The sequence below is a fragment of the Strix aluco genome, chromosome 1 (genome assembly GCF_031877795.1).
Source record: "Strix aluco isolate bStrAlu1 chromosome 1, bStrAlu1.hap1, whole genome shotgun sequence".
In the NCBI taxonomy this organism is placed as follows: Eukaryota; Metazoa; Chordata; class Aves; order Strigiformes; family Strigidae; genus Strix; species Strix aluco.
In genome coordinates, this window is record NC_133931.1 from 118,894,358 (window position 1) to 118,909,389 (window position 15,032).

At 36.3% G+C, this 15,032-nt stretch overlaps 1 protein-coding gene across 16 annotated transcripts in view; it reads left to right on the forward strand.

Moving 5' to 3' along the window:
- Positions 1–15,032, forward strand: part of PARD3 (par-3 family cell polarity regulator) — a 457,172-nt gene that overhangs the window by 258,172 nt on the left and 183,968 nt on the right. For 12 of the 16 annotated variants that reach the window (XR_012624146.1, XM_074832438.1, XM_074832496.1 and 9 more), the window contains 2 exons: positions 744–872; positions 4,758–4,796. Coding sequence is in view for 15 of the 16 variants with exons in the window: in XM_074832438.1 (XP_074688539.1) it covers positions 744–872; positions 4,758–4,796 (168 nt within the window). In the remaining variant the exon portion in view is untranslated. The remainder of the gene's footprint in view (positions 1–743; positions 873–4,757; positions 4,797–15,032) is intronic. The other 4 variants (XM_074832466.1, XM_074832564.1, XM_074832524.1 and 1 more) reach the window with 1 other exon arrangement.

Here is a 15,032-nt window from a genome sequence, read left to right on the forward strand (position 1 = left end):
ACTGTGTGAGCTGTGATCTCTTACGAGGGGAAGGAAGAAGATGGTTTGCTGACTTCTTCAGAGTGCCATGGTCACTTGCTTGACAGTTAGCTGATTTGACTTACATTTCCAAAATGTTTTTGAACAGGCAAGCTTGATAATAGCCTTTCTCTGGCTTCTCCTTTACTCAAGTTAGCTGATAGAGTGGGAAATCTGCTTGTATGTATTCCCTTCCTGTCTGTACTGGTACATGGTATGTGGAGGCCAAGCAGTTGGATGACTGAACAAAGGCAAAATAAAGAGTAACTGCTCCAAAGTTATTTTGGGGAAAAAATTGTTTTCTACTTTTGACAGAACTTATTGTGCAAGATGTATTTGGAAGATATGTGTAACACCAAGGCATGTGGAAACAAGACCAATTTTGGATCACACATTGATTTTACCAAAGAATTTTTGTGAGAAATTCTTGTAAAAAATACTGGTAGATTAAATTAGTTAGGTTTAGAGTACACTGCAGTATAGAATTGCTGCTAAAGAGGAGGGAAATATAGCTGTCTTGCTTCTTATTTGTATTCGTATGTAAAGAAGGTGTGTTTAATTAGTTCTATTAAATGGAAACTGTACTGAGCCAATAAGCAAATTACTTCAGTGAGTTTTTTTTTTTTAATACTGCCCCATATGATTCACATGATTTTTCAGTATGAATTTCTACTGTTTTTCCTGGTTTGGAGTCTTATGAATTTCTAATATTTCCTTTGTCACAGGTAAATGGAGTTGATTTAACAGGCAAAACTCAAGAAGAAGTAGTGTCCTTGCTGCGAAGCACCAAGATGGGAGGGACCGTCAGCCTTCTGATTTTTCGACAGGAAGAAACATTCCATCCAAGGGAACTGGTGCGTAAAATAGAGACCAGCTAAGAGATTTAGATGAGTATGAGCAAATGGTTTGATCTTGTCACCTGCTAGTAAACGTGGCCAGCACTGAATATAAGAAAAAAACCCTAAAACAACCCATCTATTTTGCTTTATTTAGAACACTTTACATGAATGGTTTTTATTCTCTTGAGATCTGCTACTGGAATTAAGTATTTGTTAATAATGTGTAAGCGAGAGTTTTATTTTGAGTGAAAATGTTTATTATAGAAGAAGCTATTGGATGGACTTTATTTGGATGCATGCAGACAAGTAGATTATTTCATATCTTTCAAAAAATCTATGTTTGAAAGCCTGCCATTTGTCCCACTACCTGCTCACTAAATATTTCAGAGCATATAATACTATGCCAAAACAGGATATGTAAATGCCTTTCTATCAAAAAGTGGAATATATAAGAAATAGTAGCCTTTTTTGAATATAAATGCAATCTCTGTGGAATGGAAACCCTGCAGTTATTAATTTAGCAGGGTAATTCAGAAAATGTTTCTGAGGAATTTACATGAAATGGAAATAAAATGATGTTTCATACTGTACCTGCTCCACTTGCATAGTATATACAGATATTTCTCTGATAATTATTCAAGATAATTTCTGTTATGAAAAGGTAGACTGTGAATGTAGCAGTCTTACTTTGTTCTGTATTCAATTAAACCATTGAAGTTATTTATTATTTGTATTATCATAGCTATATATAGCTCTAAAAACATCTTATTTGGCTGCATTATCATGAGAAGATAGATAAATATAAGTGACAGATATAAGTATGATGAATAGATTGCTTCATTTTTCTATTGGATTTGTGTTATTTTGAATGCAAAGAGAATGTATTTTTGTTTGGCCATTTCAAGATGTTGAACGTTAGCCTTTTACTTTTCAAAACTACAATTAAACCTAGGAAGTCAAAGTGGCAGGGAAGGTTACAAATGAACCACACTTTTACCTTAATATTCTTGGAACATGACTTCAGGTACTGAAGTGAAAGTTGTGATAAAATGAAGAGAAATTAACAATTTGAAATCATATTTGCCCTACCTTATTACTGGAACTGTGAAAGCAATCTGTTTATAAGATCCTATGATGTAATTTTCACAGTATTGCTATCTTACATAAAGGTGAATGAAAATGCTTTTTAAGTTTTCTAAATAAACTTAGAAGGAAGAAAATGTCTTTATTTTGTGTATATTATTTCTCTAGTAAAATGAGGAAGTTATAATGCATAATTTAACACGATATTTTGTTTAATTGTAAACAAAGATATGATGTGAGTAATGCAGAGATTTAATAGTAATACTTGATGTAGTTTTAAAAATAACAGCAAATCAGCCCCTTTAAATGAGTTCAACCTCAGTAGCCTCCTTGTTGCTGCTCAGGTGATACTCTCTCAGCTATTTTGGCAAGCACCAATGTAGGGAAGCCAGATCTCATTGTGGCTGTGTCAGGTAGTAGGTGGGCTCTGCGCTATGTAGTCAGAGATCAGATCTGAACTGGTGTACGTTTCTGTAACTCCAGTTGAACAAATGATATTGTGAGGATCTGACAATACATGTGTGTGATGATCCTCTGTTGCATAAGGATTTGTTTGTTTGCATTTTGACATGAAGAAATGTTAGGTGAGCTCTGCTGACAGCTGTCAAAGAGCAGGAGCAGAATTGCTGGGGAAGCTGTTGAACTAAAACCCATCATAAGGGCTGTTCTTTCTTCTCTGGTAAGAAATAATCTTAAAAGGAAAAAAAAGTATTTTCAAACAGCTCCTATCATTGTCTTTTACTAGCTTTATGTACAAAAAAAAAAAATATTGAAGGAGGAGGGGAATGATCTGAAATCATGTCAGTTCATCTTTTTCATGTGTAAACCTTCTTTGGTCACTTAGGAACAATTTGTCTTTGCATCCTTCCCTATTTCTGTCATATTTTCTACATTTGTATGCTTTAAATATTAACTGAACAAGATGTGTCTCAAAAACCGTATGCTTAAAATCATGTTATTTGATATTATCCATCTCATAAAGGGCAGGACTTGCTGTTGCTTGCTGAGAAGCACTCAGTATTAAAACCATTTTATATTTGCCAACATTTGTACAGATAGTAATCCTAATAAAAGAGGTGTTTAGATTTTATGTTTGGGTTATGGCTTGTTGAATGACTTTTGAAAAGTTACTTATCCTTCAGTTTCTTTATAAGTAAAATGAAGATATTAAACTTTCAGGAGAGTTGTGGAGTTTAATGTCTTTGATGTATGTTGCCATTACTGTCTGGAAAGGACCTATGAAAATGTGTAGCCGTATCTAAAATTCACAGGAATGTTAAGCTGAGTCCATTTAGGATAGTATGGGATCTTTGTAGCTTGTGTGGTCAGGTTAGGGGGTGTGTGTATGATGAAGAGCCATCATCCAGCGCAGCGGATCATGGTAAAAGTGGAAGCAGGGAATAAAATCAAATTGGCAGGAGTTAACTTTTCTAGCCAGTAAGATCTGGAAGAATGATAATGCTTCTCCAGAATACCAGGCATTTTATTGCTCCCAGAATTACCTAATGCCAGATAGGTAATATATTAAGGCTTGTCCACATCAGTGGGAGAGGCAGATTGTCTCTTAAAAATCTTCCATCCCTGCCCCCTTCCTTTGTGAAAGGGGTTGGGGATAACTCTGGTTAAGTAGAGCTCCTATTATACGGTGGTTACCTCATATAACCAAGCGCAACTTGCTGTGAAGGATTTTCTTAGACCCTGCTACTGACTATGTGAATCCATTGAAGGATTGACTTGGGTTGTTTAGCTTTTGAGCTGAATTTTCAGTATCAGCAGAGACTGGCTGGCAGAGTTAGTCTCCTGTACCCTACAAGTTAATATGCCCATTGGTACATGCAGGTCCTTTACATGTTCCTGGTAGCTGGCTCCTTCATTGTTTTATTGGTTGTTGGGTGCAGGTTAAAGCTAACTGGATGTTTGTGTTACTACTTTGCCACTGCATTTTTGTGCTCAATCATTTGATGTCTGTGTTACTACGTTGCCACTGCATTTTTGTGCTCAATCATTTGAATCTCCTGCAAAACAGCCCAAAGCAAAAAAGTCCAGTAATCCCTAGCATTTCATTTTGGCCCAGCTGAGTGGACATAGCTGGTTAGCCATAATCATCCAGCCAGCAGCAAAGTGGATCCTGGGTGCTCAAAGGGCTTTTAATATGGGTGGACATGGGCTTGGGAGAGTAATAGTTCCTTATGTGTGTTTCCAGAATTGGTTCAGGGGTGCAGAAGGTTTTCCAGTGATGTATGTTTGCCTTGTGTGCCCTGAGACGCAGGTGAGGAGTGCAAGGTACAGGAGGGTCCCGTCTGTAGTGGACTGAAAGCAACCTTCTGTCCTGAGATGCAGACCCAGTGCTGTAGTTCTGGTTCATCCAAACACACTTTAAAGGGGAATCCCTTGTTAAAATGGGAATGAATGTATTAAAAAATAGGTACTTGTTTAAAGTATTTGGAAAGGTTTGTCTGGATTGCTGAGGCCATTCTTTGAAAACTTCAAAGCAGAAGGGAAAGGCCAGGGCAGAACATCCCTGAATGAGAACATTCCACCAACCAGAAAATGGCGCAAGCAGCTATGATTGTTCCTTGGCCAGATAGCCACCTCCCTCACAACCAGATAAAGTCAGGTGCACTGGCCTAAGATCACCGGAAGTTATTTTTATTCACCTCTTATTTAGACAAATTTGAATCAGGGCTGTGACGAACACCCTTCATTTTGCCATTACCACTTCACATCAGAATTAAAGCTCTTTGCTTATCCCCCTGCTGATAGATAGTATATGTCATATGTAGTCGTGTTCTTATTTATTTTTTTTACTTCCTTTAGAATGCAGAACAAAGCCAGTCACAAATTCCAAAGGAAACGGTAAGAGCTTTGTCTTTTCCATACTGGAAGACTCCCAAATGTTTTTAAATTGATATGGCACTTCTCCATCAAAGTTTCACAGATCCTCCTTTCACCTTATATACTGTAGATGGCTCTCTCTAGCTTTACATTTTAAATGTGTTTTTTAATGTAATTTCAAATACTATTTGAATATTATATACAATGTATGTTCAAGTGCTATTTGAAATTACATGTTTTATACACAGCTAAAGGCCTAAGGTTGGAATGATAAGAGCAGACTGTTAGCTTGGGTTACTTGTTGAAACTAATTGTTTAAATCATGATTATATGACTGAAACCTGAGATGCAAACACAGAAATTAGGCAGTTTGGATTTAAGTCTCAATTGTACCCTCATAGCAAACCACTGTTAGTTATTTTTAAGAAACTATAGGGAAGTACTATCAAATTTAACCCTTTGAAGGCTGTAACAGGTTTGTATGCAATGTGTCAGTGACACGTATTGAGGTTGTATACTGTTTATATACCTCATTTTAGTCAGTGGAACAGGATCAGTACACATTGTACTAATGTATGTATGTTTTTCTAAAATAAAAGGTTTATTTTATGGAATATTAACGGAGAATATAACAATAATATAGTTAATGTATCTTAGTTAAAAACATACTTCAAGAAGCTCCATTCAGTTAGGTATCTATTTCAAAATTAAATAATACATTATATTATGGAGAAATTAAGAAGATTTGTGCTGGGATTTGAGATCAGTTAGGCTGCTGAAAAACAGAAAAAGCTTGTCTAGATGATTTAGAATGCCTTACCAGCAATGATGAGATGGTGTCTCAATAAGAAAGTCAAAACTAGGTAAAGAGATGCAAGAGCCATCTCAGTGAGATAGTCAAGGGTATGTTGGTTGATACTATTAATGTTTCAAGCCAATGGAATGTAACTGCTAAAATGAGTGTTTGGGTTGAATGTAGCAATATTCACTTTTATCCCTCTGGCTTTTGATGTCCTTCTAGTCTGAAAGTCATCTGCATAAGGCCTCTGCAAAATCATGGGTGTATCATTGTTTCAGACATGCCTCGCAGTATCTTTTTAGTACATTTAGTACATTTAGTTACAGTATGTATGGTTTTATATTCATAGTTTCTTACCCACGTACTGCTGATACATGATGAGATCAAAGATCAAAGCCCAGGACAGTATTTCTGCCTGTAATTGAATACAATTGAGAATAATGTGTGGGTGCAGCTTTATAAAAGTGTCCTGGTTTTAGGAGTCGAAATTCTGCCCCCAAACCTCATTAAGATCAGGCAGATTGCCTAACAGGAGTTTATATGAATCAGTTGCTCATCTGTTGCAAAGTTAATGTTTTGTAGCAAATTCCATGGTGAAATCCTTTCTGTGCCATTTTTGGGACCAATACCTTGACTTCATCTAAGGAAAGACCAAAAGAAGATGAGTGTATCTCATTTTTTCTCTGTAGATGGAAGCTAAAAATTGCTTGTTAGCCAGGGGATTATGCAAGAGGGACAGGGAGCATATGAGTAGGTAGGTGTTTCTGAAAAATCAGCCAGAAAGCCCTAGCAAGCCTTGGAAATAAGGAAGTGAATTGGGAAACATGTGGAGATGTATTTGGTTAGTGAGGGAAGGAAGCTACAGAGCTGGTCAATACAAAAATCTTTTTTGCGTAATGTCTTGGGTTTTTCATTCATTATGGGTTGGGATTTTTTTGTTATTTATTTGAAGGCTTAGAGCAACAGTGATCAATAGTAGGAACAATAGGTCTCTTTAAATTTGCCTTCTCCTGGGTGGGAATAAAAAATGGACTAAACGTGAAAGGTGTCAGTGGGTATTTATAATGCACAATGCTTTTGCACTTACCTCCCTTCTTCCAATCTACTTTGCTTTGGATAAGTGTGATACTCCAGTTCTACAGAACTAATTTTCCTCAGCTGCACATTAATAATACAGTCACACACTTTTTTATTATTTTTGAAAGTATTTTTCATTGCTTTCCTTTATTCTCCTTGGTTCTGCCTCAATCCCTATTTATTCCTCTGTCTACTTTTCAGGTCTTTGAGATTTCTAATCTTGCAATTTTTATTTCTGTGTCTGCTCTGATCTTTGTGCTGTTAGTTGTGAGGTTTTAGTCTCCAATGTCAAGGACTTGATAGTAGAAAGCAAAGCAAAAAAAACAACAAAAAAAAAAAAGCATGATGAAAGCACTGAAGCTATAGAAATGAGGGAGAGGTGAAATACAAGTCTGTTTTTAATTTAAAGGCAAAATGGTTGTGAATTTTTTTTATTGTTATGTCTGTGTGGGGAAATAGAAGAAAAATGCACCTTTGAAATTAAAAAAGGAAAAAAACCTTGAAAATTGAAGGCCTAAAATGAATTTTATATGTAGACCCCAAAAGATAAAGCCTAATTTATCTACACATTATTAACACTCAGAGGTTACATTCATGTAACTGTTACCTTGAAATTATTTACACTGATATTGTTGGAAATGGATGCAGTAGTTAGTCTTCATAGATGTAATAAAAGAAAACCTTGAAAGATATTTTTTCTTAATTTATCTGTGGCCTGAAATCCTTGGAGAGTTATTTCTTACTACCCATATAGGGAAGCATATGACTTCATATTTTTACACATCATCACAAAATATAGATTCTTGCATTCTCGTTCTTGAACTTCCATATGAGGAGTTTTTATAACTTGCTAAGCTCGCAGAATTTAAGTTTGCTCTCTAGTTATCCATAAGAAATACAAATTGCTAATGCAGCTTCAGCTTCTATCCAGTAACTGTGCCCTGGTGAAAACAGTACTGATGTTTTTACCTTCTGTTTTGCTGACGAACGGAACAGGCGCTCCGTGTACTCCTGAAGCAAGGAAATCTCCTGTATCTTAGTTGAAAGATTGTTTCACCCAGTCACGAGTTTGTGCCATTTGTACAGCTGATGACAGCATGGAACAGATGCACCTATTTCTAAACATGGTGATTATTTGGAATGTAGAAGATTGACCGTAATATGAAAACTAGTAATTTATCATTATTACATTTCTGTTTCTAAGCATAATTATCTTAATCTTGTTACGGAGCATTGAAATGAACTGTTAATTATGCTATGTAAAACATCTGCCAATTAATTTTTCCTCATACTCTTTGAAAGTCAGTAGTGTTTCAGTAATACTTTGCTTTTACAATTGTCATTCACTGTTTGTTTTCTGAATTCAGAACCGACAAGTTAACTTTCATGTAAGCATAATGCTAGAAAAATAATAATTATCATATAAGTATTTTCTAGGGAGTATTGGTAAAAAGAGATTCAAAGTTAGAATTCAAGATTTAATTCCATGATTGTTGCACTCAGCAGCATGGGAAAGCTTCAGTTTTCTGTTCTCATTTGTTTTTCTGTCAAATTGCTGTAAGTGAGCAGAATGTTATGAATTTTAGTGAATGCAGGATTCGTAACAGTGACATAACAAGAGCGGTTGGTGTGTTGGAACAATATATAAATGTTTAGCAGCCCTGATAGAAATTGCAAATGGGATTGCTTTTTATTTTCTTCTGAACACGAACATCTGATACTTCTGTTATTATCTAAATTTAATTTTGATCACCATGTTTTTTCAGAACTCTGGGATAATGTCATGGCTAAACCTATCAGCATTTTTGGGTTCAGTTGCTGTTCTTGCCACAGACTTTTCTGTATGATTCTGAGTAAATTAGCTAGCTACACTCTTTATGCAAAAATTAATCACCCATAGGAATGGGATGATACCACAGTGGTCAGAGGCATTTTGTAAGAGCTAATGTATAATTATTTTTGTACACTTTTTGTTTGCAACTTTTTGTGTTATGAGTATGAGAGGGATCCTAGCAAATGCCTGGAAAAACATAATTTATATTGACTGAGGGATGGAAAATTCTTGGAGCTTAATCTTGGGGGGAAAAAAGCACTGTCAGTGTTGAGCTTTAAGGTGGTGGTGTTCTGGGTGAGTGTGTGTTTGTTTTTTACTTTTGGTGAAAAGCTGTTTGTATTACTTCAAGTTACGTAGTCACTGGGTGCGTATCCATAGCTATTTTTCAAAGCTGTAAGTTCCCACCACTTCATATTTAGCACTTACATAGAACTTCAGCTTTTATAGCATCTTAGTATCATTCAATTGATGCAAATCTTCCTTCATGCAGAACCTTCTTTGGAGAACAGTTCAGAGCTTCATCAATTTCCATTGCTGCAATAGGTAATCCAAATGTCTAAAAATTGAGCCGAGATCGTACATTGACTAATATCAGCCTACACCAATAGCAGTGCTGATATCATTAGATACAGAATGATTTTATCGGAAAAGGAGAGGTTTGACTGATGATTAAGCTGATGCTATTATTGCTTCCAAGCTGTTTAGGAATACTGCAAATAACTGGTGCTGATTATTTTTTTACCTTTTTATTTTCTAATGGTGTGAGGCACAAGGGTGATTACAATGTTTTAAAAGCCTTTTTAGTGCTAATTTCAGTGTTTTCATATTATATTTTTAATAAAGTTGTGACATAAGAAACAGATTGCTGACATATGAAAGAAAGAGGTAGTGAATGTGTGATCTTCTGCAGGATACTGTTGTCTTCAGTCTTTTACCGTAGGAGGTACTCTAGTATTGAACAGCATGTTCTGGGGCATTAATGCGTAGAGCTGAGACATTAATTCCTAGTGAATAATTAATACAACAATTGAGTGACTGTGTTTATGAATGCTCTTTGAGTAGTCTGAATTTCCTGGAACATTCAGTAATAATCCATATAAACTTCTGTGTAACTCTGTGCTTGGGACTGATCCTCAGGCTTATTGTTTTGACTCTGTCATCTGCAGGTGATTTACCTGGCTGCAGTGTGGCACACCCGAGCTGGCTCTGTGCAGCACTGTGGGGCAGCTTTAACCATTTTCTTAACGCTTGCATTGATAACACTTGCTGGCCAATTTTGTGGAAGGCAATGTATGTGTCCATCCACTGACGTTCTGTAACAGGGTTGCCTCAGTGCCACCGTTGCAAAGTCATCCTGAAGCCACACTGGTGTGCACATCATTGTTCACCGTTATTACACTATTTCCTACATACCAACCTTACCTTATTTTGGATAATAAATCGACTGTATAAGGCATTTACAATTCAAACGACAGATAATAGGGTGTGAGACTGAAAGGGTCCACGAGTTCCTTTAGTTGATCACCTGCTAACCCAGGCAATGGGGTCATCAGGTTCTTTCAAACACTTGTCCTAATTTGGGTGAGTGCAAAGTTCACATTGTTGCTTAAAGTTCCTATTTAAACCTCTGAAAACTCATTGGTTGTGTGCAAAGCTTGTTTTACTGCACTATTGGCTTTAGACTTTTGGTGTTGATTCTTTGTTGCTATTAAATCCAGTGAAAATAGTGAGATGAAGTAGTTTGCCATGGTTGCCTGAACGTCTGCAGCAGGAGTAAGATACAGGTCAGTTCCAGCACCCCATATGGGCATTGCCTCGTGTGGAACGTGTTTCTTACCATGGACTTCTACAAAGGCATTTTTTCCCTTTCAACTTTGTTTTTCCGCCTGACTTTCCTAGACACTCTCTATTTGTTTCTTTAGCCTTTCAGGTCTCTTACATCCAATAGGCCAGTGAGAGAAATATAAAGATTTTTATGGAGCTCTGTCATTAGTGTGTTGGGCATTGAACTTTTTCTTGAACGAGGGATAGTGCAGAGAGCTGTAGCTTTACAGGCTTCTTTGGCAGAGCAGACACCTGCTGTGTATCTAATCCCTTGGTTTACACTTCTCTAGGATAAGTATCTTGTAAAGAAATGGGGTTAGCATTACAATCACATGTTTGTTTCAGAACATATAGTAGGAGAACAAAGTCTGAATAGGAGCAACAGTTTGGAACAGGATTTGTTGGCCTGGGTAAAGTACAGTCATGGTAACGACAATGCACTAGTCCCTGTGTGAAGTATTGAGATACATAACCAACGAAATATTTTTAGTGGTTTGATCAGTTGATTTGAAATGTAGAATGTCAACTGCTTAAACCAGTTTTTACAACAGCCCAGATCAGAGTGTTAGCTTTAGGGAGAGTAATGTTAGCACAGACAAGCAATGGCCTTCTCATAGAGATAAATAACAAACATGTGGATGTACTTAAACATGGGCTTTGCAAAGCTTTGGTTTTCATACTAAATGAAAATCACATGCTAGAATTTTTGTGCTTTGGAAAATGTTTAATTTTTTCCTAAACTAATTTTTTAATCCATCAAAAACATTAAACTGAAGATATTTTTGAATATGGAATACGGTTTTTGATATTAAATGAAATCCTTAAAATGGACATAACTGGAAATGTAACGGGCCCATTTTTCAGTATTTTCCCGAGCTAGCATTTCTGCATATAAATACGTACCAACGTTAATCCACATATAATATGCAAAAAACTTCTCCTTGATGGGATTAAAATTAAAGCAGACCACATTTCCCATAAAATCTCAGAATTCAGATGTAGGTTTTGATATTTAGCAGCTGCTGTTTGATTTGAACAAGAGTGCAGTCTTTGCCAGATGTGACATATTAACTTAGCTAATATGAATAATGAGTCTCAGTGTATATGTGCAAATAAGATTCATTAGTGTTTATGTAACATATGGGAGACATTAAAATACTTAACCTAGGAAGAGTTAGAAAAAGAAAGCAAGCATAAGAATTTTAGTTGTTTAGTTGGCTTGAGCCCTATATCATTTTATAAGTAGGTAAGTAGACACTGTAGGCCCTCATAAGCTGTAATGCAACACATGATTGTTTGATTTAAAAGAAAGAAAAAAAAGATAAAAGGCCTTGTTGTATTCAGGAGGAGACTGGGTTGGAGTGTGCGTGTCACTATTGGATCAGTAGGCAGGCTTTTCTCTGCCGGAGGATACTTTTAAATCTGATAGAACTGCTGTAGTTATATTTATCTTTAATGCCTACCCACAGCAGGATCCATCAGCTCCCAGTAATTCCTCCTGAGGAGAGGCCTCAGCTGAAGTTAGAGGTGTGTTGCAGGCCACCTACATTGCTCTCTTTTCAGTACCTCCAGCAGTAATAAATCTACATTTTTATAAGTACTAAACATCACCCCCCACAAAACAGTTGTTGACCAAGGAAGCTGTTTTGGTTCCTTGGAGCTGTTTGATTTACGTGTTCTATGTTTGTGCATGTGATGGCATATGATGAAAGTGAGTCATCATCTTTTGGTGTATCTCAATTTAGAAGGTGGCCTGATAGGACAGCAGTGTCATGCCCCTAACTTGAAGGACAAAACATTTTGAGTCATCTCTGATGACAAGAATGTCTTTGCACAGTAACTAAGTGAAATCTCCTCTCTCTCGTGTATATCATGCATGTTTTAAAATAAGAATTCCATTTTGTTGTAATAATACTGAGACAAACTTTATTGGTTTCCCAGTGTAGAGGAGTTATGATTTCTTAGTATCGAGGGTACCTTGTGAGAAAGAAGAAAATAATGAAAGCTGTATTAAAACCTTCTAAAGATTGAAAATATCCTGGAAAAGGCTGTGATGTTAGGTTGGAATTCCCTATTATTGGAACCAAATGACTAAACCTGGGATTTTGCAATTTCCAGTCCTCTTACTTTTACACCCTGTGCTTCCTAGACGTGGTGAGCTCTTACATCCATGGGACTTCAGACTCATATTTCAAGAACTTGAGACTTTATGTCTGGACAAACTCAAAAGAGAGAAGACACATTTGTGAGGAAAAAAGTTGATAGGTTAACAAAGTAATAATTAAGGCTTACAAAGGCTTACAGGCTTAGGGCTGTGATGGTAGAAGGCTGGACACAACAGATCTGGGGGCAGGTAAAGTGAATAGTGTGGATGGGGTCATTGGAGGCATTAGGTAGGGTTTGTGCTATAGTTACATAGTTTATCCATGTGAATTTCATCATTGTGGTATATATAAGGGTCTGTTTGTATATGTACATGCATATACATGTGCATACAAGATCCCTGTAAATATTTTCATGTACATGTTTTCATATACATAATTTGGAAATATAGGTTACCCTTAAAGAGTGGGGATGCAGAGCTTTATTAATTGCTTCTGTGAAAGGAAACAGGAGCACACTGGAATTTTGCTGAGTCCCATGATTAACATTTCTCTATACATAATCACAAAGTAACTTGCAGACAAGTTTCAGTGACTTAATAGCTACTGAGAAGACAGCATGTCTAAGCTTGCTAGAGAATGAACTTTGCTGGAGAGAATGCAGCCAGATATGTATCTGCAGCGAGCCACTTTGGAAACTTGTCCTAGCTTGACTGAAAATTGCTTCCCCCGTTAGGTGGGAGGAGGCTTTTCTTCACTGTTACGTTTCTTTTTTTCACCTATCTCATGCTGCTTACTCACCAGCTGAACCCTGATGAGGTTTTATAAAGGGAAGAAGTCCCAAGCAAGAAATTTCTTCATAGTATTTAAAACATAAAAGAATAAGGAGGAGATGCTGTTACTAATATGATGAGATAAACTTACTGCACTCTTAGTGTCAAGGTCCATTTTGTTTATAAAATTAAATCAGGTTTTATGAACAGATCAGAAACCAAAGTTACGTAGAAGAGAAAAATAATTTCCCTCCTGTTTATCTTATGGCTTTTTAAAATCTCTGTATGTATTGAAGCACTGCCATAAGTTAGCTCTAGTCAGGAAGTTTATCTTTAAATTGACAATATATTTATGTTGTATTTAAAAAGTGAAAAACCTGTATCAAATGTCATTTAGCATAAATTGATGCTAAGTATGAATTTGAAGCAAAAAAAGTCACCTACATATTTTATCACCAATTGTATTTTTATTACAAATTACATACTTGAGCAGCTTCATTCATCCAGCCATAGTCATTTCAGATGACCTTTTCCTCAGCAGACTCTGTCTGAGCAGAATATTGTTCTGCTGTTAATTGTTTTGGACACAGTATATGAAAAATCTTAAGGGAATTGAATTTTGTTGTTCAGGGTTCACAGTACATAATTTTGCTTGCATGTTTACTTCTGGCCTGTCAAAGTATGTGAAGGAATAAATTTCTCCCACAGATCAACTAATCATGAAAATAGTGTTGAGGTGTTTGATTGACATAGTGAATCTGTTAATTTAGAGTGTATCAAGATCAAATGGAAGTTATTGCAATTAGGAAGTGATTGTGTTCTCAACTGAAATTTTTAAAGCTGCATTTTAGACTTTTGTGCATTTTTATGTTGTCTCATGGATGTATTAGGGAATTTCTGTGGTTTGTTACATTAAGTATCTAAATGTTCAACACAATTTCGGTGCAAATTTTACTTTTTTATAATAGCTGATATTTAATTGGTTGGGGAGAATCACTGCTTCTGTGCTGTAAAGGGCTTTGGGGAACAAAGGACTCAGCCATTTTGAGGTTTTGTTGGTTTTTCTGTTGGTTTGGTTTTGGTTTTGCAAATTTGGTTCAAAATATTATGGTACCAGGCTAAAATCTTCCTGCTTATTTCTCAGACAGTGTCTCCTTTATGGCATGCTTAGAGGTTCCTGACCACTATATAGTTCTGTTCCAAGGTTTGTATGTATGAAGTTGTATTCAATATATCATATATAGTAAGACCTTACTTGGTGCTGTGGTGTGGCACAAAAGTTAAGAGTCAGTACTTTCATATCCATATTCCTTGAATCTTAATGGTTCAGTTATTCTTGAAAGCCACATTTTTCTCCTAAGTATTCTTAGAAAAGATTGTGCAATATCAAAAATAAATGTTTGTTCTCTCTATCTCTTTCTCTTTTTAAAATCTACGTTCAAGCATATGGTACTGACAGATGACAAACAAATTCTAGAGGTCAAAAGGCTTCTCATATCCCTAAAACTGCAGACACAGGTATGGTGGTGAAACAAGCTAGCTTAGTTAAAAAAAGTTGTGGATACCCGATGAAGTCCGTAGAGCAATTTAGCCTTAGCCCAGTAATGATGATTTTTTTCTTTCGATGAGTCAAGCAATTTTCTCATGGCTTCAATACTTCTGTTCCAGCGCTGAGGCTGCTATTTCTCATTTTTTCATGAGCAGGATTGTGATGATCACTCGAGCAGCTGCTAAGGAGTAGTTTGCTCCAAGTTTAGACCTTAAGTTTCACCTGCACACTCAGGTGTCTGTAGTCTGCTATTAGCTTATTTTCTTATTCAAAACTGTAGAAGGCAAGCAAGCAGAAAC